This window comes from Archocentrus centrarchus, chromosome 22 (genome assembly GCF_007364275.1).
Source record: "Archocentrus centrarchus isolate MPI-CPG fArcCen1 chromosome 22, fArcCen1, whole genome shotgun sequence".
In the NCBI taxonomy this organism is placed as follows: domain Eukaryota; kingdom Metazoa; phylum Chordata; class Actinopteri; order Cichliformes; family Cichlidae; genus Archocentrus; species Archocentrus centrarchus.
In genome coordinates, this window is record NC_044367.1 from 20259774 (window position 1) to 20286270 (window position 26497).

Consider the following 26497-nt stretch of genomic DNA (forward strand, 5'->3'; position numbering starts at 1 on the left):
CTATAGGGGCCGGTCAAGACTTTTGTACAGTATGCTAAGTGATTAATTATTAAAAGCCATCCCAAAACTGTTTAAAGAATTAAAATCCAGAAAACACTAAAAACAGTCTTAAATCAAAGTTAAAAAAGGCTATAACATTGCAAATATGTGTATTACTGAGGCCATGTGTTTTAATTTTTTCATTTAAAAAAAAAAACATTTTCTGTCTTTCATGACTTCCATGTAGCTTTTTCAGGTGCACCATTTAAGGAGTGCTGTTTAATTCCTGAATCAGTTCAAATGAAACTATGTGCCTACAGGTGTGGTTAAAAAAAAAAAAGTGGGGCCAATTAAAAGAATGACATATCACAAAGGTGAATATTTAACCAGGTTTTTCAGCTTTGTGTCTAATTCTCTGCGGAGGCAAAATAACCTAAATCTACCTCCTCAGGGAACATGAAGAATGAGGAAATACGGCCTATTTTTTGGTCCGCACAATAGACTGGAAAGGAATACCAAAGGCAGGCCTTATATCGTGTTTCCGTGGGAAAGTGCTATAGTAAAAGAAGCTTGTGGCTAGATTGTTCTCCCTTTCTTCCCTGCATTATTTGTTTGGTACTTGTGACACCACACTTCACATCTCTGACAGGTGTCACCAGGGTTTTCATTCCATCCCAGCCCTCGGGCAATGAGGCGTCCCCTTTATCCAGCAGGGGGCCACAGGGCTGTATGAACTCTTTGCGTTCCTATGTTAATTTCTTTTTTTAACCCTAAAAATGGTTTTCAGTGCTCACAGCTAGAACTAATGTTAAGATTGTGACAAAATTAAGGATTTAGATTTTGTTTTTGAGTGTTTTTAATTGCAATTCTAATTTTAAACTACAGAAAATGACCATAACAAGGTGTTCAGAAATAAAGACAGTCCTTCTATTTTAAGTATGGTGATGTATTTTGAATTGGCTCTATTTGCGACCATAGCTACTAAAGTATGTGGCCTATTAAGTCTGTTCTTTTTGTCTCAGCAGGTGTCACAACACAATGAGTTTTAAAACATTCCGATCGAGGTCACCTAATCTGACGGGTCATGGAATACACCGTAACGCCGACCCTGCATCCGGGTGACGGCAGAGCGCAGACTCAATCCCCGCTGCAGTTCACTGCGTTTCCGTAGCCACTTTGCTACCCGCTGAGCCCTGGTTGGGGAAGGAGCTGGCGGAAACGATTGATCCCGGTCGACTAAACGCCAAAGCTGGCAACATAAATGGCGCATTAGGGCTGATATCGAAAGGGACTCTTTAAACCAATGTTCGTGACGCGGGCGCTTTTGGAGAATGCGCGGGCAACACCCTCCGTAACATGTGAGATGTGTACAGAAAGGTATTAACTGTGCGTTATTTCGGCTAACTAGCTAGCAGCTACCCCCCTCTCTATCCAATTTATGGTAGCTCGCTTGATCTGTTTTTTCAAACGTCGCTTGTGTACCGGAGGAAAATGAAGAAGTTTAATATTCGGAAGGTGCTGGACGGCTTGACAGCGGCTTCTTCCTCCTCCTCCGCAACTGCTCAGCCGGGTACTCCCAGGGAAAATGATGTTGTCCAGGAGACTTTACAGTCGGAACATTTCCAGCTTTGCAAGGTGGGTTTCCGTTAATAAAAGGTAACATTAACGCACTGACAGTCAGATGACAGCGGCGTGACAAAGAAAAAAAAAAAAAGAAAACGCACTGCCTGTTTTCATCTGTCAGCCCTGCTCATGATTTGGATCGAAACCACTTGAGTGCACACACACCAGATTTAAAGTCACATATTTGAGCACTAGTTATGCTGCAATGTGATGCAGCCTTGCCTCACTGTGCCCCGTGGTTGGCTGTTTGCAATGCTCAGAATCTTTGCCTCAGGTAACTGTACAGTATATTCGTCACTGTAATAGCTCATAAAATTACAATACAACACGCACCCACCCCATTTAGATGGTGCTCTGATAACTCCTGTTCATGCTGGAGATGCAGGTCTAACGTGAGTTTTAATGTGAGAGATTGAGGGCGAAATCTGAGGCATGTTTTGTGGTACATTTATTTCATTTATTACAGTGATAGAGGATTTATTGCAGATGTCCCATGTTGTGTTTCAAGGGGTGGAAAGAAGAGCACTTTTCATAATGAAAACTTTAAATGTAGTAAATATCCACCTCCTTTGCCTCCCTCCCATACCTTCAGCTAAATTTCTGCTTGGTTTTTTAAACTAAGCCACCACCATCCACGAGCGCAGCAATCGCTTCAGAGCCTAATCTTTGTGGGTACAGTGCATAAGAGCATGTGAGTGAACAGCTTTGGCAAAAAATAAATAAAAACCAATCCTTTAAATCCCAGCCTCACAGGTCACCACGCAAGAGCTCCCCAATCTCATTTTTAATCATGCATGGTTTAGTAATGCAAACTGTTAGGGCTGCCTGGAAAGGTTTTTGCCCACCAGCTTCGGCTCCAGCTGGGAGCAGAACAGGTCAGGTCCCCAGGTTACAGGGCCATGGCATTACCTATTATATAATCCTGCTGCAAGCTACAGAGAGCCCATGGATGACTGAGCAACGTTTCCAACCTGAAACAATTGGGTTATAGATGCCTGATGATGATAATATTTTGGTGGCACAACTACTTCAAGATGCTGGCAATCAAATCTAGACCAAGTTTATCAATGTGAGCCTTAGACTGGCTAAAAGTTATTGTATTATTGTTGGTTTACGGGATTGATCATGCACTGATATCAAGCAGCCGTAAGAAAGATATTCCAGTCCTCATTTTCAGTAATGTTTATTCCTTATCTAATTTCTTATCATAATAGAGCAGATTTTCCACATTGATGGACTGCATTTCTTGGAGATTATGATAATGTTTTTTTCCTCTACTAATGCCAGCTTGACTGTGTAGGAGATGATTGAATAGCTGGGTGAATGTCTGATGTAAATTATGCATTTTCTATTTTTTTTTTCCTGCAGACTGTGCGTCATGGCTTCCCATATCAACCATCCTCAATGGCTTTTGACCCCGTACAGAAAATCTTGGCCATTGGGACTCAGACTGGAGCTTTGAGGCTGTATCCTTTTTTTTCCAACATGAAGAAAGTCAGGCAAGGAAAGTTAAGGTTGGAGGATTCAAGGTTTACATTTTTTACATCCTCACCCTCTTTGTGCACACATGTAAGGAAAGCAAATCCATGTCTAAGTTCCTGGAATCGTTTCCAGGAACCTTTTCCTGGAAAGGTTGCAGTTCAGGATTCCACAGAGGCAGGAGAGTTCACAGACTAAATTATCCTTTCTGCTTCTTGTCATCCAACCTTACAAAAAGAATAAAACCAACTGAAGGAAGTGTTGTTCTTAGGCTCGACACTTGCTTAGGATGTTTTTCTGTGCAACCAGCAGCCTCCTTCTCCTGAAGCACCCAGGCTCATTAGTGGTATCTCTGCAGTAGCGTGAACAGCTCCTCTGCCATATGCCGAGGAGCCAACCTCATCAACTGTGCTGCCCAGTCAGTGCCAGGATGCCACTTCATATGTGCTGTAAACATAACTGGACTTGCACGACATCCACACACAATCAAGCTGCCACAGTGCTATGTGGCCCCTCAGGCAGTTGGAAGTCAGTTTCGTATTTGTTTGTGTTCAAGGATAAAAATTTGTTTTTACAGCTAACATCCATGAGTCACAGCAGCAAAACTGCCCCTGGATTCCAGTCTGTTAAGCACTGCATGTGACGGTCTACTCATTTCCAGGTTATGCCTTCAGGGTTGACCTATTAGTGTATCAGCTGAGGGTTTCCCTTTGTGCATGCTGATATTCTGCTTAAGAAGCCCACCTGCTTTGTTTACATTTTCTTTAAGTGGCTCTATCCTCCTCTTTATCCACTCTCCAGGTTAAGAGGGCATTGTGTTTTTTTCATAGGGCAACTCCCAGAGAACATATACTGCTTCCATGTTGTCCTAATGTGCAAGGTGGAGCTGATGGGATTACTGTCATTCGGGCAATTGGCTCATTTATCAAAAGACGGGCTGTATTGATCCACCTCAGTGCCCCTGAAGTTTGGAACTGCTGCCACAGCTCAGTAGACATAAACTCAATGATGTGTCTACAAGCAATAAATGTCTGCTTTTACAAGATCTGTCTCTACTACAGTGTTTTAATCAGTGTGTAACTCTAGACATATCCCTGCTCCTTCCAGTGCTCTACTTGGCTATTATAAAACCCTCTTACCTTACGTTTAGGCAAATGCAAATAATTTGGTGTCTGGTGACTGTTCAAATTTTTTACTTTTTAGAAATTAGACCTCACTGACCCACTTGCTGAGTGTGTAGGGTGCATATTGTATGGTTGCAGATGCCATGAGCGGTGAACCCTTGGTTTGATCCTCAGCTGGCTGGGTCATTTCATTTGTGTCATTCCTCTTGTTTCTTTGCCCCAAATAAAAGCTTAAATGAGATCTTTAATCTCTCTGAGTACTTAAGTTAGTAGACCTAATATAAATGTATTCATTTTAATTCAAAGTCCTGCTTTGTACAACATCATTATTTTATAAGTTATAGGCTGGTTGTTGAAAGACACGCTTATTGGTAGAATTGCATGATAAAGATAACTTCCTGTCATGAGGCTCATCTGTTGATTTTGTGAGAAAACCTGCTGATGTTGAAATGCTGCGGTGAACCGCTGTGGTTTACCGAACGGGGAAGTGTTGATGTTCAAGGGGCATGACTGTAGTGTGTGTGATGTGTTAGTCTCACAAGAGCAAAGGGGAAATCCTTGTGAAGGTTAAGAGAGCAAAATATTTGGCATGTACTCTGATATGGAGTCAAACTTTATGACATTAGGGTTCTTAAAATACACATGGGTAATAAAAATTACATCTGCAGGGTGTTTTTCCTGTTTTTAAAACAGCTAAGAACAGCTAAATTCTGAAAAGACACATTAGCTGTCTTAATGGGTGTAGCTTATGCATATCAAAAAAAAAAATCTCTGGTCTTTAGTCCCAGTGAGGGGTCAACTTAGGCCACGGGTGGGCAAATTAATATTGAACAGAAGTGAGTTCAGCTCATTGGTGTGGCTCTTCACAACAGTTTCAGTTTCTCTTGTGGCCCCTTGGGAAAATTAATCGCCCACGCCTGGCTTAGACTATGCTGTGCTCGCGGGGCTGCTAATGATTTCATGATTGATTATCAGATAATGTATTTGATTCGATAGGATATTTGAAATTGTCAGGTGCAGGCCAATACAGTTTCCCAGAAAGGTGATGTATTGAGTAGGATGCACGAATAGTGAGTTCTAATGTTTTCAATTCATTTATAATTTTTTGGTATTATTTACCCCCCCCCATGCCAGGGAAACAGAAATCTTTATTATAAAATATAACAATATGTAACAATGGATAAAGCATTATATTTACTGAGATGGAGCTGAAATCAGTTCATCATTATAATGCAGCTTGTGTTCTCTTACAGTCCAAAACTTTAATTAATTCAGGATAAAAAGCAGAAACTCTTCACATCTCAAAAGCAGGAGACCTGCAGCTTTAGTTGATTACTCAACTAAAGGAATGAACTAATTTCAAAATAAAGCACATCATGTGAATCTAATCATATGACCAACAGAGGGTGAGAAGAACTAGCATTTTTGACATTTTTTGTTTTGCAGTGTGACCCTTCTTCCTATGCTCACACTGCCAATTAAATTAAAGGCATGAAGGGAAATGTGTATTGTACTCTAAATCATTTTATGCTATGTAGTTTGTACCTGTGGCCTTTAAGCTTTTGATCATGTAGTGTGGAAGGAAGTTAGAAAAGAATGCACTCGCTTGCCTCAGTGACAAAATCTTGTTTTGAGGTTTGTGTTAGTAATTTCCTGCTAGCCTAGAAAGTAGCTCTGCTCAGCAGCACCATTAACCTACATTGCAGCTGAATCAGTTAAGGCTCTACTTGTACAATACTTAGAATGAAGAGTTCGTAACCACTGAAAAATAACACACAGGCTGCCAGGCTGTTGAAGTGATCCCACAGCATTACAGAAATATTAATACACTGTTGCATATTACCATTCTTGCTCTTTCGACTACCTCTCTGCTCTTATTTATGCACGTCCAGAGGGTATGCAACGGACTTAATGACTCTTGTCCTCCATTGTGGACCTGTGGAAACATGATATCCATTAATAATTCTGAAAAATGTTGTACAGAACTTGCAATGCCAGGAGGCAAAACTAGACAAAGGTCGTGGGTGAATGTGAGTTCAGTGGCCAGCAGCCTTAGACTGGCGCCAGCTAAAAAAAAAAAGGAAAAAAAAAAAAGTCAGTCTAAAAGTTTGCCACTGTCCTTTTGCCAACCTGATGTCCACTGTTGAGCCTGTCCTGAAACGGTATCCTGCAACCCCTCCTTAGTTTGTGTAAGGAACTGAGGGATTGTTTGATCACTGCTCGCTTGGTTAATCCTGTACAGAATCATTATACTGTTGGAGCCTTAAAATGGACTTAGTCAGTATAGCTGCCCATCTTTGGAGCTTTTCTTTGGCATGATAACAAAGAGTATGAGAAACTCTGCACCTATTTTTTTCTTTGTGGTCATTCTGTCTGTTTGTGGATTCTCTGTATGATTAGATCTCTTGCTGCTTCCTCCTCTTCTTGTGTTTGTATGCATGACTCAGTGCACATACGATCCCTGTGATGGTGATTAGAGGCTAGTTGAAAGTTTTCCCCCTTGATTTTTGTCATTTCACTGCTGCTTGTGAAAGTATTTGAAGATGGGGTTTTTTTGATGCATTGCAGCCCTGATGCCTATGTGGCAATGCTTCTCTGTGGCCACAGTCTTTTGCACTGTGTAATTTTCGAAGCCCCATGTTAGCGGAATGGGTGGCCTGATTGCTTCTGAATGGACAAATTAAGCAGGCAGAGATCCTCAAAGTTAAAACTTAACAGCCCAACAGAGAGAAGTGAGAGTGAAGTTAATCATGCTGCCGTCACACTGGCTGACGCATGTGAATAAATGAGGCAGACAGGGCCCACTGATTTTATTTATAACTCACCAGTTTGGTTTGCAAGTGGAAAATGTCAACTTACATTTAGTTTAGTAGAAAAAAAAAAAGCAAAGAACTTGGGAACCTTTTTTTTTTTTTTTTTTTTTTTTTTTTAATATTGCAACACCTACAGAAGGCTGGAAATGCCAATTGCCAATTTCAATTTTTTTTGCATTAAACTATATCAGATAACCTGCAGCATATTTAATTTTTTTTCTTGATTTCTGCATGAACCTCACTGGCACCTATCCAGTTTTCTTTGACTGAGTCAACTTTTAGCTTTGGCCGTGCAGGCGTGGAGTGTTACTGTCAGCACGAGAGCGGTGCCGCTGTCATCCAGCTCCAATTCCTGATCAACGAGGTTTGTTGTCATTACCTGTTCCTTGTGTCTTTGTTTGGTTTTCTCACTCCTCCTCCTCCACCACCACCTTTTCGCCCGCAGTCTGTCCACTTCTCTCCTCACACTGCCATAAATCTACTGCCATAAATTAACTGTGCTTTTATACATTGAGTAAAAGTAATGCTAGTGGTGTGACTCACAGTCAGTTCACTTCATTTCAGTTGAGTTTACTTAAAAAAAGAAGCTCCAACTGGCAGCATTCATTTCAGCACACTTTATATTGTAATGACTACAAGCTTATATCACATGCTTCTGGTAAAGCCATATAAGACAGCAGTTACCAAGCCACATGTTTTCTCTGTGCTAATAACCCCTCTCTTTATTACCATCGCCACAGGGGGCGCTGGTGAGTGCCTTAGCTGATGACAGCATCCACCTGTGGAACCTGAGGCAAAAAATCCCGGCTATCCTGCATTCGCTCAAGTTTAACAGGGAGAGGTACAGTAATCTGTTCTTTTGTGTTTCTGCGTTTGCAGCAACACTGCATCTGTTTCTCTGTGATGTGTGAACAAAATTTGCAAAGAGCTTTCACAGCTGGGCACGTGCTGTGGGGCGGCACCAGATTCTTCTTAAATTTCATTTAGTCAGTAAGGAAAATTTGTGAAAAATGGATCAGTGCTAGAGCAGTTTTTCATCCTATATTCAGTGTTTTACTACTTTTCAGGAGGAATGTGGCGCCCACAGATTTTTATCACCCAGCTTTGCAATTTCTCTCAGCCCATTATTTGGATTTTTGGCCTGCAGATTATTTATTTATTTATTTTTTCTGTTCAGACCCTCTTTCAAATGTAACAGAAATTTGATATCGGCAAAAAGGACATTACACTACTGCTTATTTATGTAACGCAGCAAATATAATCCAGTAAAAATAATATTTGTGTTCAGATTTTAACTCAAATAGCAAGACAAAAATGAGCAGTAACTAACTAACAAAATATAATAAAGAATGTTTAAAATAGCAGTATATTTTTCCTGTGTGCTACTTTTCCTACTTCAAGTTAACAACAATTTGCTGCAGATATTTTGCAGCATCTTTGGTTGTCTAAACAATCAGGTCTGTTAAAAGTAACAGTAGGTGTTGTTAAGTCAGTGATTTTCAAGTTCATTCAAAAATTGCACCAGATTTTCCCTGAAAAGTCAGAAAAATGATGTGTGGACAGACAAATGGCCAAACTCAATAAAACAGTTACCACAGACTCAGTCTATTTCATATAGTAAATGTGTTGTGTGACTGAATGTTTTTTTTTTTTCACCCAGTTGAGAAAAGGCAGCAGTATCTCTTCTGCTGCCCCCCCCACTGATCTATATATAGTCTGGCTTCATTAGCGTGACACAGTGCAAGGCCTTTGTAATTAAATCTTACTCACTCACTACTCCTTCCAGTTGGACCACCATGATTAGGAACAAGGGTTACCCTTTAATGCCAACTGAGTCATGATATAATAAAAAGCCTGGTTGTGATGAATCCTGATCTCTTCCAGAATCACATACTGCCACCTGCCCTTCCAGAGCAAATGGCTGTACATCGGCACAGAAAGAGGAAACATCCACATTGTCAACGTGGAGTCCTTCACTCTCTCAGGCTACGTTATTATGTGGAACAAAGCCATCGAACTGTGAGTCTGTATTTCACAACTACCACACACACACACACACACACACACTCGCTATTTGCATATCTTGCATGTCTTTGTGCAGTTGAGACTCAACCAGGAAACTCAAAATTGCAAAGGAATGTGTTTGCAGATACAGTTAGTCCTGTATACTGAGAATACTGTAGCTCTGATCAGTATGAGGGCGGTATGGAGGTGGTGATTGTGCCATGCCAGGACTTGCAGTTGAGACTTCTGGAGGTGTTTGCTGCCAGATTTAACAGAACATCTCTGATAGGAAGTGCCCACTTCATAACCTCAGTGACCCATCCTGTGTCACCCACTCCCTCATGTAAACACCCACTGTAAAGTTTGTGAGGAATTTTACATCACATCCTGCATCTACTGCAGGGTTCCCATTTAATGTCACGTGCAGGTGGTATGATCTTGCTGGATAAAAACACCATTAGTACCTTTTCTGGGTATTATAGCGTTGTAGTGCCTGAATATTCGTGCTGTGAATACAGGGTTTTCCCAGCACACAAAATTTTGCAATTATGAATTTATTACAAAAATTATAATTATAAACAGTTTGGCTAAATAATTGATTCTCAATAAATAATTCAACAAATGATTAAAAAAAAAAAATGCCTTTATTGGCAGACCAGAATTTTCTTCACACTTGGAATAGCTACCATTGTTGGCTTCATTTATCTGGTAAAGTTCGGGAATTCTGTCATTCAGACATGGGTCACCCGTCCAGCATTCCCATAGGTATAAACTAAGCCACAATACTCATGCAACATCTGACAGTATATTAAGAGACATTAAGTCAGAGTCTTACCATGCCAGGCCACCTACACGTTGAACTTCCAGCTGCTGCTCTGCCATGAAGCTCCCAGTTTTTGTTTTAGTTTTTGTACTGATGGTAATGCTAGAGGAGGTTTGGAACTCTGCAGTTACTGAGTCAGCTCAGTGTTTGAGACTTTTGCGCCTCAAGACTTGACAGCCCCAATTTGTAACTTTACATGGTGTGCCTGCCACTTCATGGCTGAGTTTGATGTGGTTCCAAAATGCTTCCAATTTGCAATACCACTTACAGTTGATCGTGAATCTAGGAGGGGAGAAAATTTCACAAACTGACTTTGTTGCAACAGTGGCATCCTATTACAGCACCACGCTTGAATTCAGTGAGCTCTTTCTTTTACAAATGTTTGTAAAGGCAGACTGTATGAATGGGTGCTTGATTTTATACACCTGTGGCAACACGTCTGAAAAAAACCCACTCAAATTCAAAGATTAAGAGGCGTGGCCCAATACTTTTGTCTATATATTGTAGATCTGATAGGTACTTTGATAATTCCAGGGAAAGTCATCCAAGCACACTTCAGTAAAGTTTATTAAGCTGTAGTTTATAAACTGTGACTGTGTAACAGCTCACTTCCTGAAGTGAAGCACGAAGTTTCATCTGCTGTTAGCACCTGATATGAGTCTGTGTCCATATTGGGGATAATTCATTAAAAGTAAATGATGACATTATTGCTGCAAAAGCTTATTATTAGTGAGTGTCATAAACCTGTTTTGAGTGCAGAAAAATAGTGAAGTGGCTTTGAGGCTGTGAGACTAAATGCAGGTGTCAGAAAAAAAAATTTTCTACATGATAATGCTGTTTGTGACATTCTCCAAAGAGTTGTACTCTTGTGCATGCCTCTGTTAATGTGACTAAATGTATTCAGACTTTGGTGGTTTTAAAAGTGATACAAAAATGTTATTAGGTCCGATCTCATAAGATTGTTGTCATGATTTACTGTAAAGTGAGTGCACATTTATAGATGAAGCCAGCACATTCAGATCAACAGAAGTGCATGTCTGAAACAGGCTCAACTGTGGTTACATGCATAGTGTACTGCCCAACAGACTCCAAAAAGTAGCCGATTCTGAGCCAAAATTAACCCTGGAACTGGGCGATTACTTTTTTGCTAAATGAAAACTTTAGTAGATGTTCTTTCCAAGCCATTTTATCCTTCGTGCCCGCAAGTGAGCTAAAAGAAATGATTTTAGAAAGTGACTGCCAGCTAAAATTGGTAGCATAAAAGTGTGTGTGTGTGTGTGTGTGTGTGTGTGTGTGTGTGTGTGTGTGTGTGTGTGTGTGTGTGTGTGTGTGTGTGTGTGTGTGTGTATAAGTGAGTGTGAGGCTGCAGGTGAAATCGGATAAATTGCTCCTTTAGATCCTGGAGTTGAAAGTGTCAGAGCAAAGTATTCCATCCTCTTAGATAAATTTCTCAGAAACAGGCAGTGGAGATGGGAAATGATTTAGCTTGTCTGATTGCGAAGATGAAAAGAAATGATATGGTATGAAAGCTAAAGCATAATATTCAGTTATTTCTTTGTAGAATCTCTGATAGGAATGTCTTTTCCGTGCTCTGCTTCATAGCTTGTTGCCTCTGGAAACTCGTGGACTCTCCTACAGTGGATAGAAATGCTGCATATGGTCCTAATGATCATATTTGGTGTCACAGTGGAAATGGAGCCCATTTAACTCGGCTTTAACTGTTTTTGTGAATAATGTTTAACTACATTTCAGTCAGTTTTAAAAACCATGTGAAAATCATCTTTATTTCAATAAAATTTGGTTTGCATACATCATAACTTGTTATTAAAATCGTTATTTGTGTTGATGGTCTATCACAATGTGGTGATTACCGACTGGAGTTCATATTCTGCTCCATCCCTTCCTTTTTCTCCATTGCGACATCACTGACTCTATCGACTCATCAGCAGCAGCAATGAGATCATTAGCCACTGGAGCCAGACCACACTCAGAGGCAGCAACACTTTCTTTAGGCCAGACCTACACTTCCTCCATGCCCCTTGCTCTGTTGCCACGGTGATCCTGTCTTGAAACACTATAATCTCTCATAGACCCTCATGTGACCCTACGCTCCCTCTCCCTCACTGTTTGGCTCTCTCATATGTCATGCCTATTTTTTCCCCCTCTGGTGTACTGATGCACGTTTTCATCTTATTATCTTGTCCTTTTTCTTTGTGCGTGACCAAAAGATTGTGGCTTATATTTTGGATGCCTTTCCTAATTGCCTCTCTATCTTACTGCCCTCTAAAAGCCACGCAGTATGACTACATTTATCAGATACATTTTACTCATCGGCTATACATCAACTACAAATGTACTTAAACTGACTTGAACTGTCTTCCTTTTCTTCCTTCTCTTCTGTGACAGATCCACCAAGACACACCCAGGGCCTGTTGTGCACATCAGTGATAACCCCATGGATGAGGGCAAGGTAACGGATAGTTAAACACTACATTTCCTGTACAAAAGATACACAATTGTACCCCAAGACGTAAAACAAATGTTCCATTTTATTTGCTATCTGGTGGTGTGCTTTTCTTCTTCTCTGTGGAGAACTGGAACAGACAACACAATGCCGGTATGGTTTGTGCAGCTATAAGGACACGGCATTTTTAGCCAATTGAAATGTCAATGTAACTTTGGATGATGACATCAGAGTCGAAGAGAAAAGGTTTATTCCTACACTACATCATTTGCAGAGGAGGAGAAGTGATAGTTTTTTGTTTTGTTTTTAAAGCGTGAGACTATGTGGCCATGAAAGTTACATTTCCATTAATTGATTCACTTAGATTTTAATAAATATCACTGGAGTACAGTGAACTAAATTGTGTAAATGTGAGAATGTTTTCTACATCTTGTGCCAACCCAAGAAACTGTTAAATATCTACTAGGGTTTGAAAAAAAAAAAGAATAAAAGTTGATTCATTCTCTTAACATTAACCCCATTTTGTGCAGAATGTGCTTTCACAGCAGTCTGTTGAGCTATGCCTGCTTTGCTTCTCTTCTTATTACAGCTTCTGATTGGATTTGAGACTGGGGTAGTCGTGTTGTGGGATTTGAAGTCCAAAAAAGCTGACTACCGCTACAATTATGACGAGGTGAGGCATGGTTTTTCTTTCCTCTGTTCTTGTGAGGAATCTAGTTTGTCTGGTGTTTTCTCACTGTTGTCTCAGAAACATGTTTGGTCTTGTTGGGTTGCATGGAGAAACAGTTAAGTCGCATGTGAAGGAACTCCCAAAAGCTTTGTCATGTAACCTGAAATAGCTGCTTAGGTTTCTTTCATTTCAAGAGAATGAAAACCATTTTCTTAAAGCTTCAAAATAATGTCATTTGAATCTGGTGGGTCTGTATTTTGCTAATTACACTCAAATCCCTTGAAGAGGCCCAGCCACCAGTGAACAAGTTGTTGAGACAAATCGTGATTCCTCCATTATGTAAACTTGCTTTGCTGTCCAGAACTATCAAACATATGTTTCATGTGCATTATGTATCTCACACTATTAAACGGCTGCTCTCTCAGGCAATCCACTCAGTCGCCTGGCACCATGAGGGCAAGCAGTTTGTTTGCAGCCACTCCGATGGCACTTTGACCACGTGGAATGTACGAACCCCGGCCAAGCCTGCACAGATCATCACACCACACGGTAGGAGCTGTTGTATACACACAGTTGTGGTGTTTATATTCACAGAGGCATAATTAATGGGAGAAGTATATATGTCTTTAAACATAGTCTTTGAGGCCCGACTTGTATAACAGGTGGATGCTGACATGTCCATATGTATACGTGTACACCATATGTACTGTATGGTGTACACGTATACATATGGTGTACACCATATGTATACGTGTACACCATATGTACTGTTTTCCTGCAGTGTAAAATATGTTTGTTTTTTGTTTTTTTTGGCATCTTAAAAATCCAATAGGAAAGCAGCCTAAGGATGGAAAAAAGCCAGAACCATGCAAGCCTATCCTGAAAGTGGAGTACAAAACAACAAGGGCTGGGTGAGTGTGATGGTAGCAAGTTCCCACCCATCCTGTGTCTTAACCGACAGTAGTTTGAATCCATATCCTGTACTCAAAGTGGCCTTTCCTGTTGTTCTAAATATGTCGAACAGGCCAGTCTTTGTGACAGTGTCCTTATGTTGATGAAAATCTGGGAAGGCCCTGTCTAATAAGTAATTAGACAGGGCAGCAAAATGATTTGTTGTTTCACAATACTTGTTAAACATAATGAATTTTTACACAGCTGGCATTGTCTGAAGAGATGCTATTATGTCAGTCATGAAGTACATGGACAACATTTCATTGAAAGTGATCTAATAGTTCTTTTTCTCAGGTTTTTGAGGACAGGGATTAATATAGTTTTCATAATGATTAAAAAGTAGGCCCCTCCCATCTCAGATACTCTCAAAATCGGGCCAAAAAATCTCCAGAGAAAGCACTACAGTAAAATTTTGTCTCCCTCTTTGCCCATTTACCACTGAGGAGACCTGGTAATTTTTCAGCTGCTGCAACAAACTAAATTTTATTGAACAAGCTATTAAAATGTATGTGTTTGCTAAACCCAGGGACCCATTCATGGTGCTGTCTGGAGGTCTGTCTTATGATACAGTGGGGAGGAGAGCCTGTCTGACTGTGATGCATGGAAAGAGCACTGCTGTTCTGGAGATGGACTACCCCATTGTGGATTTCCTTACACTGTGTGAAACTCCATATCCAAATGGTTAGCAGCGACACCAATCTGAACTGAATATGCAATTCCCAACTGAAATGATGCCATTTTCCATGTTAATTTTGTGGTGATTTGTGTGCTAGACTTTCAGGAGCCTTACGCTGTGGTAGTCCTACTTGAGAAAGATTTGGTCGTAATAGATCTCGGACAGATTGGGTAAATATTCAACTTTCTAACCATGTCTTCATTAGTATTAGTATTATTTAGGTAATGCATCTCCATTCTACACCAAAAGGCCAAATTCCCCACCCCAAGTACGCTATTATTAATGTATAGAGGACAAGACCCTACTGAAATTTCAAAGTGTAGTAAGTACAATATACAAAATAAATATATACAATATATAGTTGTAATAATAAATGTTAATAGAAGACACCACATTGGTTGCAATTACATTAGTTACCCAGTCAGACTAGCTAGTTGTAACAGATAATTCAAAGCATGTATCATAATGCTGTATAACAGTCATTGTAAACATGACTGATTGTCATGACAGATATCCCATATTTGAAAATCCATATCCTCTGGCTATCCATGAGTCACCGGTGACCTGCTGTGAGTATTTTGCCGACTGTCCTGCTGAACTTATTCCTGCACTTTACTCTGTCGGCTGTCGGCAAAAGAGGCAAGGTTACAGTAAGAAGGTAAGTGACTCAGTTGTGTTATATATATTTAAGTAATTTTTATTCGAGCACTTGCCTTTGCAGTTCACTCCAGAGAGAAGCATATTTATTTTTTTCTATTTTTTTTTTAAACAGGAATGGCCCATTAGTGGTGGAAACTGGGGCCAAGGCACACAGAGTTACCCAGAGATTATAATCACAGGGTCTGTATTGATTGAATAAAGTAATAATATTATGAGTCATTCATTATACATTTTTTTATATATATATATATATATATATATATATATATATATATATATATATATATATATATATATATATATATATATATATATATATATATATATATATATATATATATATTTTTTAAAAAAATGCACAGTTTACATTCAGTATTTCATGGTGTAATTTTTTTCTCTGCCCCTTAAATAGACATGCTGATGGGTCAATCAAGTTTTGGGATGCTTCTGCATGTAAGTATTTATTTTATTTTGGGGATTTTCAGGAACAGTATATTACTAACCAAGAAAGTCAATGCTTGCGTGTTATTTTTTTAGCTTTAATTTACATTTCTGGTACCTCAAAAGTTACTATATTGGTTTGTTCTAAGGTTACATGCAGTAAAAAAGAAACTTGATTATTGAACTTTTGGTTTTCTTTGCTCATTCAGTGAATTAAGTGGGATACATTCTGTCAGCAGCTGAAGTGTCTATTGTACAAAATTTTATTTTACTTCTATTTTAGTTTATTTCTAATTTACTAAAGATTTAATCATTTTCTCATTTTTAACATGAATGCAAGTTTGAGTGTCTTTTCAGCCCTCTGTAGGTTGATAATTTTCATTTCCATCAAACGATGTGACATCCTTTCATTCCTACTACATTACCCAGTCTATATCAGTATAGATATTCAGCATGATTTTTTTTTCCCATTGAGATCTGATGTGTATTCAAAGTGTTCCTTTAATTTTTTGAGCAGTATACTTCGTTTCACCAAATTCTTAGTTCATGACTTATTTCAGACTGTTTAGCAAAGTTACTTGCATAAGATTCTCAATGTTTTATTTGCAGAAATAATAAAGAACTAATGTGATAGCTTGATGTTTTGCTTTACCACACATGTTCCAAACCACTTGAATCCCATTGGATGGTGGTGATCATGATCTTGTTGGTCATAATCATGGAGCAGTTGATCTTACTGGTTAATTCCCACATTAGGAAGATGCGGTTGGGGCCTCTATGTCACCATTATGCTATCAGTTACATGGTCACTGCTATTACATGCTGAAGTGTCGCACATATAATGCTTTTTATGGCCATGGTTACGACTGATGCTGTAGTCATAGTGCTACTGAACTCAAACACTGTCATTTTATGGTGAACTACATTCATTTGTCCTGTGTATGACTGTTTGCAAGACTTCTTGACTTCTCAGAGGATTTTAATTCTTATTAGTTTGTGCAATATAGCACACCAATGACAAGAAAACTTATCACTTTCTTTCTGTACTTCACACATTACAGTAACCTGTGAATTCTGAAGGATCGTGAGCTGGATGAGCTACTACGTCACTAATGTTCTGGTTCTTTATGCACAACCTAATTCCCATCTCTAATCCTAGTGGCACATGGATTTTGAACGTTGTGCTACTTGAAAGTACAATAATCACTGCCTCGTTTCCTGTTCTAACCTGTGCTTTCACGAGTACACTGATTGCAGTGAATCATCATGTCCTTATTTTTCTTCCAAAGTAATGCTCCAAGCACTGTACAAGCTGAAGACTGCCAAGGTGTTTGAGAGGGCTCGTGGAAAGGAGGAGAAGCCAAACACAGATATAGTAGATGAAGACCCGTTTGCCATCCAGACCTTGTCATGGTGTCCTGAGAGCAGGATGCTTTGCCTGGCTGGAGTATCTGCTCATGTTATCGTCTATAGATTCAGCAAACAAGAAATCACCACTGAAGCTGTTGAGGTAAATTGCCTAGGGCATAATCAACAAGCTGAGTGAATGGGTAAATCATTCCTGAGGTCATGATATATAGATTGGATAAAAATGTGCTAGTTCAAGTCGTTTTGTGTCTTTTCATTTCTCATGTTTAGCTCTTGGAGGTGCGAATGCAGAGTGAATTTAGTGACGTGGACTCCCCTGACCCAGGAGGAGACCAGACCCCCACTTTGCCAACCTCGGGAGCTTCCTCCAGCCCTCAGGAGAGCGAGCCTCCCACTCAGCCATTGACAGGCAGCAACTCCTCTGATGGCCCACGAGACAATATACCATGCCTGCAGTATGGAATTTCTTTTAATTTGTCCTCAGCATGGTTATGGTTTTATAAAGCAGGCTGTCGTTGAAGAGATGAAAAAAACACAAGGAGAAAATAGTCCTCTTAATAAACATCTTGAAAATGTTTTTAAAGTAAAAGGTGGAAGGGGGAATAATAGCAATAAAAATGATTATCCAGAGTGTAGCTTTCCCAAAGATAATTTATTCCAGTGTAAAGTGCAGCCTGCTGTCTTATCTTGCTGTGTGTTTGATGCAGGGTGCGGAGCTCCCCACTGAAGCAGTCTCCGGGGTATCAGGTGGAACTGGTGATCCAGCTGGTGTGGGTGAGTGGGGAGCCACCTCAGCAGATCACCAGCCTGGCAATCAATTCCTCCTATGGCCTGTAAGTCTCAACATTCAGTGCACTTGATATTTTGATGTGAGATCACATCACTATATGGCCCACACTAGTCTTCATAGTGGTGTTTATCCCTGCTCAGGATCTGTTTTTGTGTTGAATTTGTGTGCATCAAGAAATTGTAATTATATCCTGTCCTGAAAAAAAGGCTCTAACCAAGTGGAACAGTAAATAAAGCCTGCCAAAATCATAATTTGGAGTTCCTCTGTATCCTTTGACCTTCCTGTCTTTCAGTGTGGTGTTTGGAAACAGTAATGGTCTGGCTGTGGTGGACTACCTCCAGAAAACTCTGCTTCTCAATATGGGCACGTCAGAGCTGTACAGCCCATCTGACCCCTATCAGAGGCAGCCTCGCTCCCCACGTAAAGCAAAGCCTGCTGGAGGTGAGTTTCACTCCACCAATTAGACACTATTGGTTTCTCTCTGTGTTCTGCTGAACCCTGGCTAACATTTAACTCACTGAAATACAGTGAATAATTTATTGCGGTTCTTGTATATCTTTATTTTTGCTCAACACTGTTGGCGGCGTTGGAGGTGGGTTAGGGAGGCAGAGCTGACACTTGGCAGCTGCCCTGACTTCGCACCGTGAGCACCGCCCCCTGCAGTAGCTCCTCTCCCTCAACAGGGGGCATCGCTGACAGATTCTCCATCTGTTCAGTTGGATGGAGCAAAGACAGTGGAGCAGGCATGTTAGAGTGGATGCTGTAGCTGAGCAGAGCTGCTCTGCTGTAATAGCACTGCCTTTTAATTCTGTTTACTGACAAAACAATACATAAACCTTGTTTACTTGTTTCAGCCTCACTGTTTCTGTCATGTCTTCTATTGTGTTTTTTTTTTCTGCCTAATCATCCTGTCAGTCACTGTTTGTCTTCATTCTTTTCAGTCTCAGTAGCCTGATGCTAGATGCAGGACTCTTTTTATATTGATTTTCTGCCTTTAAAGCAGTCTTTAATTTAAGCAAATTACAAGAAGACCATTGGCTGCATATACTGTTCTGCATAGAAATTCTGCAGCAAGCAGCTGAGACTTCACATTTTCTTCTGTTTTGAACTTATATTTCCAGGCATTTTTCTGTCTCACTGTTTTTACTGTTGGTCTCTCTCTGTGATTTGGTAAAGACATTCCAACTGTGACGTCTTGCATGTCCAGACTTTCTATCTTGTATTCTGAGTCTATGAAAAAACTACGCTCATCTCACTTCAGTAAGTGCTGTTGTGTCAGATTATTTTTTTTCTCTCTTTCCCACAGTGTCATTGTTCTCCTCTAAGCCTTTCCTTTATCTGATAAAGATATATTCCCTGGTTCTATTATAACACCCCAAATCTCCAAAGCTCAGTACTGACTTTTTCTTTGACATTGGCAGTGAGGATGAAGTAAAATTTCAGGCTTGAGAAAGAGTATCTTTAAAGTCTTTTACCTCTGATTTGTTATGATTTGTCAAACAATGCTGATGCATTTAGTCAGCTTATTTGTGCTAGATGTGTAAGCTTACTTGCTACATTGAATGATTAGCTATTCTTGCCTTTGTTGTAATACTTGAGAGTTTATTACTTATTACTACATGTTCAGTAGGACTGTCTGACTTTTAATTACAACTTCTGGGGCTCTTACAGCGATTTGTGAATCCAACGATGGGTCCAACACCTCAGAGGACCGCTGCAGATCACCTACTTCAGGTAAGTCAGCTTGAACTACAAAGTAAATCATTTTATTTTGAAATGCGGCTTTTTTTTTTCTTTTTTTTTTTACCGGCTGCTATTTGTCGTGTAGGCTCTCCCTCGCCCTGCAATTCTGATGATGACAAAAAGCAGAAGTTCATAGAGAAGGGTACCGTATTTTCAAATGTATGAACCTTAAAAGTTAGCTTTTAGATCATGTGTGAAGTTCTCTGACTTGTATTTTTGAACCTTATTTCCAGTGAAATGCAAAAGCAGACGCTTTTCCAAGACGGTTGCCAATGACTTTGGTACTGTATCTTTTAGATGTATGCTTTGTGATTACTCACGCTTTCTCTCTGAATGATGGCGTTCTAACCACACTCTGCCTTAATCCTACGCAAGCCTGTGCATATTATGTCCATTAAAAAATAATTGTGTTTCATAAAAATGGATTTCTAAATCACACAGTTTGGGGTTTTTGTACAAAATGAATCAGGGTTGTTTATCAAATGCATGACAGGATGTTTCCTAAATTTCAGGTGCAGATTTTCTATGCAGACTTTGGCCAAAATATTGTAGGCTGTTGTAACGTGACTGTGAGAATAGTATGCAAAATATTTTACATTGTACTTAATGTGTTTGCAACACATAGAAAATCTGCTTCCTGCCTCAATCTTTACAGCACTAACTTCAAAATGATTTCTCTTGGATTGTGAACACTTGCTGTGTGTGTTTGATTCCAGGGCTTCAGTTCAGTGTTAACTGTTTGGCTAGCCACTGATATAATTTTTTTTTTTTTCTTCCTTCTCCTCTCTCTCCACCTACTCTCTTTGCATAACTATGTTCACTGAATTGTAATTACTTTATTTCTCAACTGCCTCTTGCTTTGTTTGACATTACAGGCTCTTTTGGTTGTCTGTGATGCTTCTCTGCCTCATTTGTATTCTCACGGTTTCTCTTTGGGTGGTTATAGACAGCAACAGGCAACTTTTGGGGATTTATACTTTAAACTAGCACCCAAAATCAACTGCAGTGTTTTTGTATTTACAGTGTTACACTCAGAGCAGTTCAGTGTCTTATTACAAGTTGTGTCTTTATAAGATATACACCAGTGAGCCACAACATTAAATCCACCTTCATAATATTGTGTAGGTCTGCCTTATGGTCTGACTCTTTGACACATGGACCCTACAAGACCTCTGGAGGTGTCCTGTGGTATCAGGCAGCACAACATTAGCAGCAGGTCCTTTAAGTGCTTTACATTGATGGGGCCTACACAGATCTGACTCCTACCACCTCCCACAGATGTTCAATCAATCTGAGCTCTGAGAAATTTGGAGGCAAAGTCAACACCTTGTCGTGTTCCTGCATTTTTTTTTTTTTCCCAGTGTGGTAGAGGGCATTGTCCTGCTTAAAAAGCTACTGTTGCAGTGAAGTGGTTATATATGGTCTGCAACTGTGCTTAGATTGCTTATGTGTCAGAGTAACATCTTCATGAGTGTGAGTAACCATATCAACCTCATAGCAGAATGTTACCAGACGGTCACTCTGCCTCCACTGGCTTTCCTTCTTGCCATCATGGATTCTGCTGTAATCTCTTACACACATAAACAACATAGATATCCATCCACATAATATAAAGAGATGCACAATTCTTTAGACATCTTTTTCCACTGCTCCATGTTCCAAGTTTTGATGCACATCTGCCCACTGTGGGTGCTTTTTGGCACTAACAGGGGTCAGCATGGGTCCTGGGTTATAGGTCCAAAGGTTATTGTAGCTGCCCAGTGCTGAAACACACAAATGTGTTCTAACACATTTCTATCATAAACAGCGATAAGGTTTTCTGAAATTTGCACTACGTTAGTTTGGTTTTTTGTTTGTTTTTGTTTTTTTTTTTGTTTTTTTTATGAAAATGGCAACTGGATCACACGGACCAATAGTAGTGACCTTTGAGAAGCCATGAGCCTGGCCTGTCCCCAGTTCTCCAGTTGTCCTTCCTCGGGCCTCTACCAGGAACATCATCACGTTATGTCAGGGTACCCAGATCCTTACGTTGCCCTTTTTTTTTTTTTTTTTTCTGATTCCACCCCGTCAGCTTCATTAACAGACTGTTCATGTGATCCTAACACTGAATAATCCCACCGCTATACAGGTGCCACTGTAACAAAATAATCAGTGTTACTCAGTTCATTTGCCAGTGGCTTTAATGTTGTACCTGACTGGTGTTATGTCCTGTGTCCTCAACAGTTGTCTTGCAGTTGGTATCACCACCTTTAAATCTTACTCAAAATTGTGTTCTATTTTCAGTGATTGCACACTGATTTGCACATTAAAAACAATGCCACAAAATAGTGAAATCATAATTACTGAATCATTTATTGCAGTTAATGTAAAAAGTTGTTCAGAAATTTAAATCTTTCTAGACGTTATTGTTTCCTCATAAAATAGAGGTATTTGTTTCTGTTACAGCCAAGATGTCACGGAAAATTAGCTTGTCTTGTGAGCAAAAGACTGATATGGGTAAGCCAAAACAAATGACTTACATTTTCTAAGAACCTTTGCATTTTCTTACAGGTGTTCATCTTGCCATTTGAATCTTCTGCTTTTTATTAGGTTCACAGCTTTTAAGTAGGTCTGCAAAAGTATTGCTTACTATCTAAGCAGCATGTTGGCGTGAATGTGATGTTCCCGATGTCTTGAGGATTTTCTCCCACAAGTTGAGACAAACGCTGTCTCTGTTTGAACTCAAAGGAAAGGCTGGGTTCCAACGATGGCGCCCTCTGACATGTAAGAAGCAATTGTGTTGTGTGAAAAGAGTGCCAGCAGCCAGGATGAACCTGAAGCAGGACCTCTCTAGAACCCAGTCAGACCCCATTTTCTGTGAGTGGTCCAGCCTTGGTCTGACTTGGGCTGAAGTCGGACGACTAATACTAACTCCACTACTGTGGCTTTTACTCTGCAATAATTTGGCCGATAACACTAATCCTCTCACGATGTGTGTTTCCTTCTTTTTGAGGAGGTTCCACTGGCATGGCTGCACTCAGCGTTGAAAATCTTGCTTTTCTTGTTTACAGTTTTTCCTCATGAAGAACGCACGTGATGGCCGTCGTGTTAAGCCTTTCCCCCCTGTGTCAAAAGGCCTTTTGTGTTTTTGTTGGTAACCTTCATTAGGTTTTTAAAGAGGGTAAAAGCTTGGTCTTCAGCTGCCATCAGCACAACAGTGAGGCATGAATAATTCTTACTCGTTAAATACCAGTTCTTCTGTAGGAGTTACTGTAGTAGTATATACATTTTTTAATTAATTTTTTCACATCAGAATTAATTCCAGAAAAGTAAATTAAAAAAACAAACTAAATTGAAAATAATCTGTTTCCTTGGATGTAAACTTTAGGAGCATCACAATGTCAACAGCTTTTTGGTCTATGCTGGTTGTTGGGTTATTTTATGTTACTGTGGGTGTTTTTTTTTGTTTTTTTTTGTTTTGCACTGGATTTCCATTTCTATAAATTACATAAATATGATGTAAGGCATTCTCTGCTAAACCTCTGACAGCAGAATATATCTAACCCGGGTTTTCTGTTTCTTGGAGCACTAAACTGCTAAACTGCTTTACCCCTTTCACTTTTATAGAAATTGTTTTTCTCATTCTCTCATTTTTGTGCTCACTCCTGCTGCCCAGATGCCAAGGATAATTCATTCACCCGCTCACGTAGTTCAAGTGTAACCAGCATAGACAGAGAATCTCGAGAGGCCCTCTCCTCCTTTTACTTCTGTGAGAGTTTCCCGAGAAAGACAGACAGTCTGGTCAGCCCCTGTCTGCTCGTGGGGACCACCCAAGGCTCTGTGATGATGGTGGCCCTCAGCCTGCCACCCGGTGGGGACCAGAGGTTGCAGCAGCTAGTTGGCATTGCCTCCTGTGGTGAGAAACTCAACTTGATCTGCATGAGGATACATTGTGACCTTTGTTGACAAGCAGTAGAATCTCAAACAGTATTAGGACGAAGCAGCCTTTGTAGTTGAAAAAGAGCAAATGGTGATCAAGGCACGAATACAGCATTAAAGCGCCACAGATCATTCCCAGTGTGATATAATTTGGTGCTACATAGTTACATGCTGTCCACATAAGTGGTATTTGTGGTTTATTTACTGGAGATAAAGGGTGCACAGACCCGACTCTGTATTTTCATCTTAAAGTTTTGGCTTTAGGCTTAGTTTTGGTTGACAAAAATTAATTATTGTGCAGCTGTTTCACAAAGCTGTTTCTAATCCAGCTGAAAATATTATCAAATCGCAAATTTCTCAGGTACCTTGGTCAGACTCAAAGGAGGCATTTTGACTATGGCCCTGCTGGATGCAACTGGAACTCTGCTGCCCCCTTCCTTTGAGCAGTGGTATGACCCAAATGCCTCAGATGAAGAAAAAGAGAAGGGCCGGAAGCGCAGGCCAGCCTCTCCTGCCTCGTCACAAGAGGGCCAGGAGCCTCAGTTTGCCATACTGTGTTCAGAGAAACAGGCCAAGGTGGTGGCCCTGCCCTCCCAAACTCGCATCTACAAACACAGCATCACAGAGACTTCCTTCGTACTGAGGGCTGATGTTGTGCAGATGGCTGGGGCTAACTGCATCGCCTGTTTCTGTGCTAATGGGCATATAATGACTCTGAGGTATCATCATTACTAGCGTCTTCTGTTATTTATAATTTTGAAATATCTGATCAAGCAAAGATAAGTGGTGGAAAAAAGTAAATGGATGTATGTAACTTGCTGGGCTTAATACTATGCATTTTTTTTGTTTTTGTTTTTGTTTTTGTATGATTACAGTTTGCCTAGTTTGCGTCCGCTTCTGGAGGTGAACTACCTGCCACTGACAGACATGCGGATAGCAAGAACATTCTGCTTCTCTAACCTGGGTCAGGCTCTGTACCTCATCTCCCCTACTGAGATCCAGAGGATCACCTACAGCCAGGAGACCTGTGACAACCTGCAGGTTCAGATAAATGATCAGATCACTATCAGATTTAATCTTTCCATGTTCGTGTTAGCATTTTTGTAGAGAAAGAACCTGGCTCTCTGTGTGTGCATGGATTTCCTGCAGATAGAAATGCTTTGAGCCGAAGACAAGTCCCTAGTAGTGAAACTGCTATTTTTTTTTAACTGGAGTTTAATTTACTGAGAAATGGCAGACCTTTCTTATTTGTAACAATTTCAGAAATAAGGAGTTAGAGATTTCTGTTAAACATTGCAGCACAGACTTACTGTGTTTACTTTACGTTTGTATTGCTTGTAGTAATATGTTTGGTCACCCTGCAAAGGCTCAGTCTAAACCAGGAAAAACAAGTGATGTGATGTTAGCACACATTTTCACTTTGTCCTACTATTTAAACCAGATCTGCATTGTAGACTGTTGTCATTTGAACATTAGACATCGTTATAATTCCTCATAGACCAACAATTATCAGTAGAAAGGTTGGGTGTTTGTCTACTTATAGAAAACTTCATGTGATTAACAGAAGGCACGAGTACATTGAAACTGCTTTTTTTTTTTTTTTCCTCTCTTTTTTCTTTACTACCAGGGAGGTACAGGCTGTAATCAGGTTGATTTTAAAAGTCTGGCTGAGTCCGTATGTCTTCAGGGACAATATATTGAAATACATGTGGTGATGTTTCTGTGTTTCACAGGAGATGCTCAGTGAGTTATTTACCCCAGTGGAGACACCAGAGGCTCCAAACAGAGGTTTCTTCAAAGGCCTTTTTGGGGGAGGAGCTCAGTCTCTGGACAGAGAGGACCTCTGTGAGTACAGAATGTGTTCTAGTATTGCATAAAGTCTTCTTACAACCTTAGAGTAGAATTAAATATATGCTTTTGTTTGAATACTTAAAATATTCCTGTTTTGAACATCTGTAGTTTGCCATCAGGCTTCTGAATTAAATGTTACATTTATATTAATAATAATATATGAAAGTATTTCACCTTTAAAACTTTATTGCACTATAATCCTACTGTGTTTAGAACACTTTATTGATCTTTTTAGGGATTTTATTCTACTTGTTTAAAATGATGGGAGACTTCTCACTTAAGGACAGTTCTCTTAATCAGTTAGGTACCTGTGATTTTACTTGAAAGGATTTTTCAACACACCATCTGCATATCTATTTCCGTTTCTGCTAGTTGGCGAAACAGCTGCAGGTAAGGCCTCTCGTAGCCTGGCGCAACACATCCCTGGGCCAGGCAGCATGGAAGGCATGAAGGGGGCAGCGTCAGGAGTTGTGGGAGAGCTTGCCCGTGCCAGAATAGCTCTGGATGAGAGAGGACAGAAGCTGGGCGAGCTGGAGGAGAGAACAGCAGCCATGATGGCCAGTGCAGAGTCCTTCTCCAAACATGCACATGATGTAAGTGCATGGCATCTGTTTTAGCACTTATATAACTATTTTTAGGTTATCACTTTAATCCTGACTCACATTTTTCCCCTTTACGTCCCTCAGATGATGTTGAAATACAAAGATAAAAAGTGGTACCAGCTCTGATGGCAGCGTGTGAAAAGTATGGAGCATCGGACTCTGTAATTTCGAACATCAGTGTCTCTGAGGAGCTGCAGGTCCCTCTACTTCTTTTCTCCATTTTTCTCCACAAGGGAGTTCTGCGCAAGAGAATCATGAACCACCCCCCCACACACACCCCCCCAGCACAATACCATCACTCTGCATTACCTCAGTCACCCGAGGACCTCTGCAGAGCAGACACTGTCCAGTGCAATTCAATGAGAATGGAAAGAAATGAAAGAAGAGAAGCTTTTAGGAGTGTCTTTCCATTTCACCTGAGAGCAATGACGTTCAATTAACATCAGTCCACAGAGCAGGAGAGGGGGGGGCCTATCATATATTCATCAGGCACTCGTATGTCTTTCTTATATATATAT

At 40.1% G+C, this 26497-nt stretch overlaps 1 protein-coding gene across 5 annotated transcripts; it reads left to right on the top strand.

The window, feature by feature from the left end:
* The first annotated feature begins 1137 nt into the window (after positions 1-1137).
* On the top strand, positions 1138-26497 carry stxbp5b (syntaxin binding protein 5b (tomosyn)). 5 transcript variants are annotated; one of them, XM_030719276.1, is made up of 29 exons: positions 1138-1614; positions 2971-3068; positions 7301-7382; positions 7759-7859; positions 8903-9037; positions 12252-12315; positions 12899-12982; positions 13405-13528; positions 13812-13890; positions 14457-14611; positions 14704-14776; positions 15117-15264; positions 15379-15446; positions 15679-15719; positions 16997-17217; positions 17346-17530; positions 17783-17908; positions 18158-18306; positions 19537-19599; positions 19694-19750; positions 19842-19889; positions 22054-22104; positions 22336-22464; positions 23264-23503; positions 23888-24245; positions 24402-24567; positions 25260-25371; positions 25750-25970; positions 26064-26497. In XM_030719276.1, exons 1-29 carry the CDS (start codon positions 1471-1473, stop codon positions 26103-26105), a joined length of 3564 nt encoding a protein of 1187 aa, XP_030575136.1. In that variant the 5' UTR covers positions 1138-1470; the 3' UTR covers positions 26106-26497. The 5 variants fall into 5 exon arrangements, with proteins under 5 accessions (XP_030575136.1, XP_030575137.1, XP_030575139.1 ...); XM_030719277.1 differs by lacking the exon at positions 22336-22464 and having other exon boundaries at positions 26064-26496; XM_030719279.1 differs by lacking the exons at positions 19842-19889; positions 22054-22104; positions 22336-22464 and having other exon boundaries at positions 26064-26496.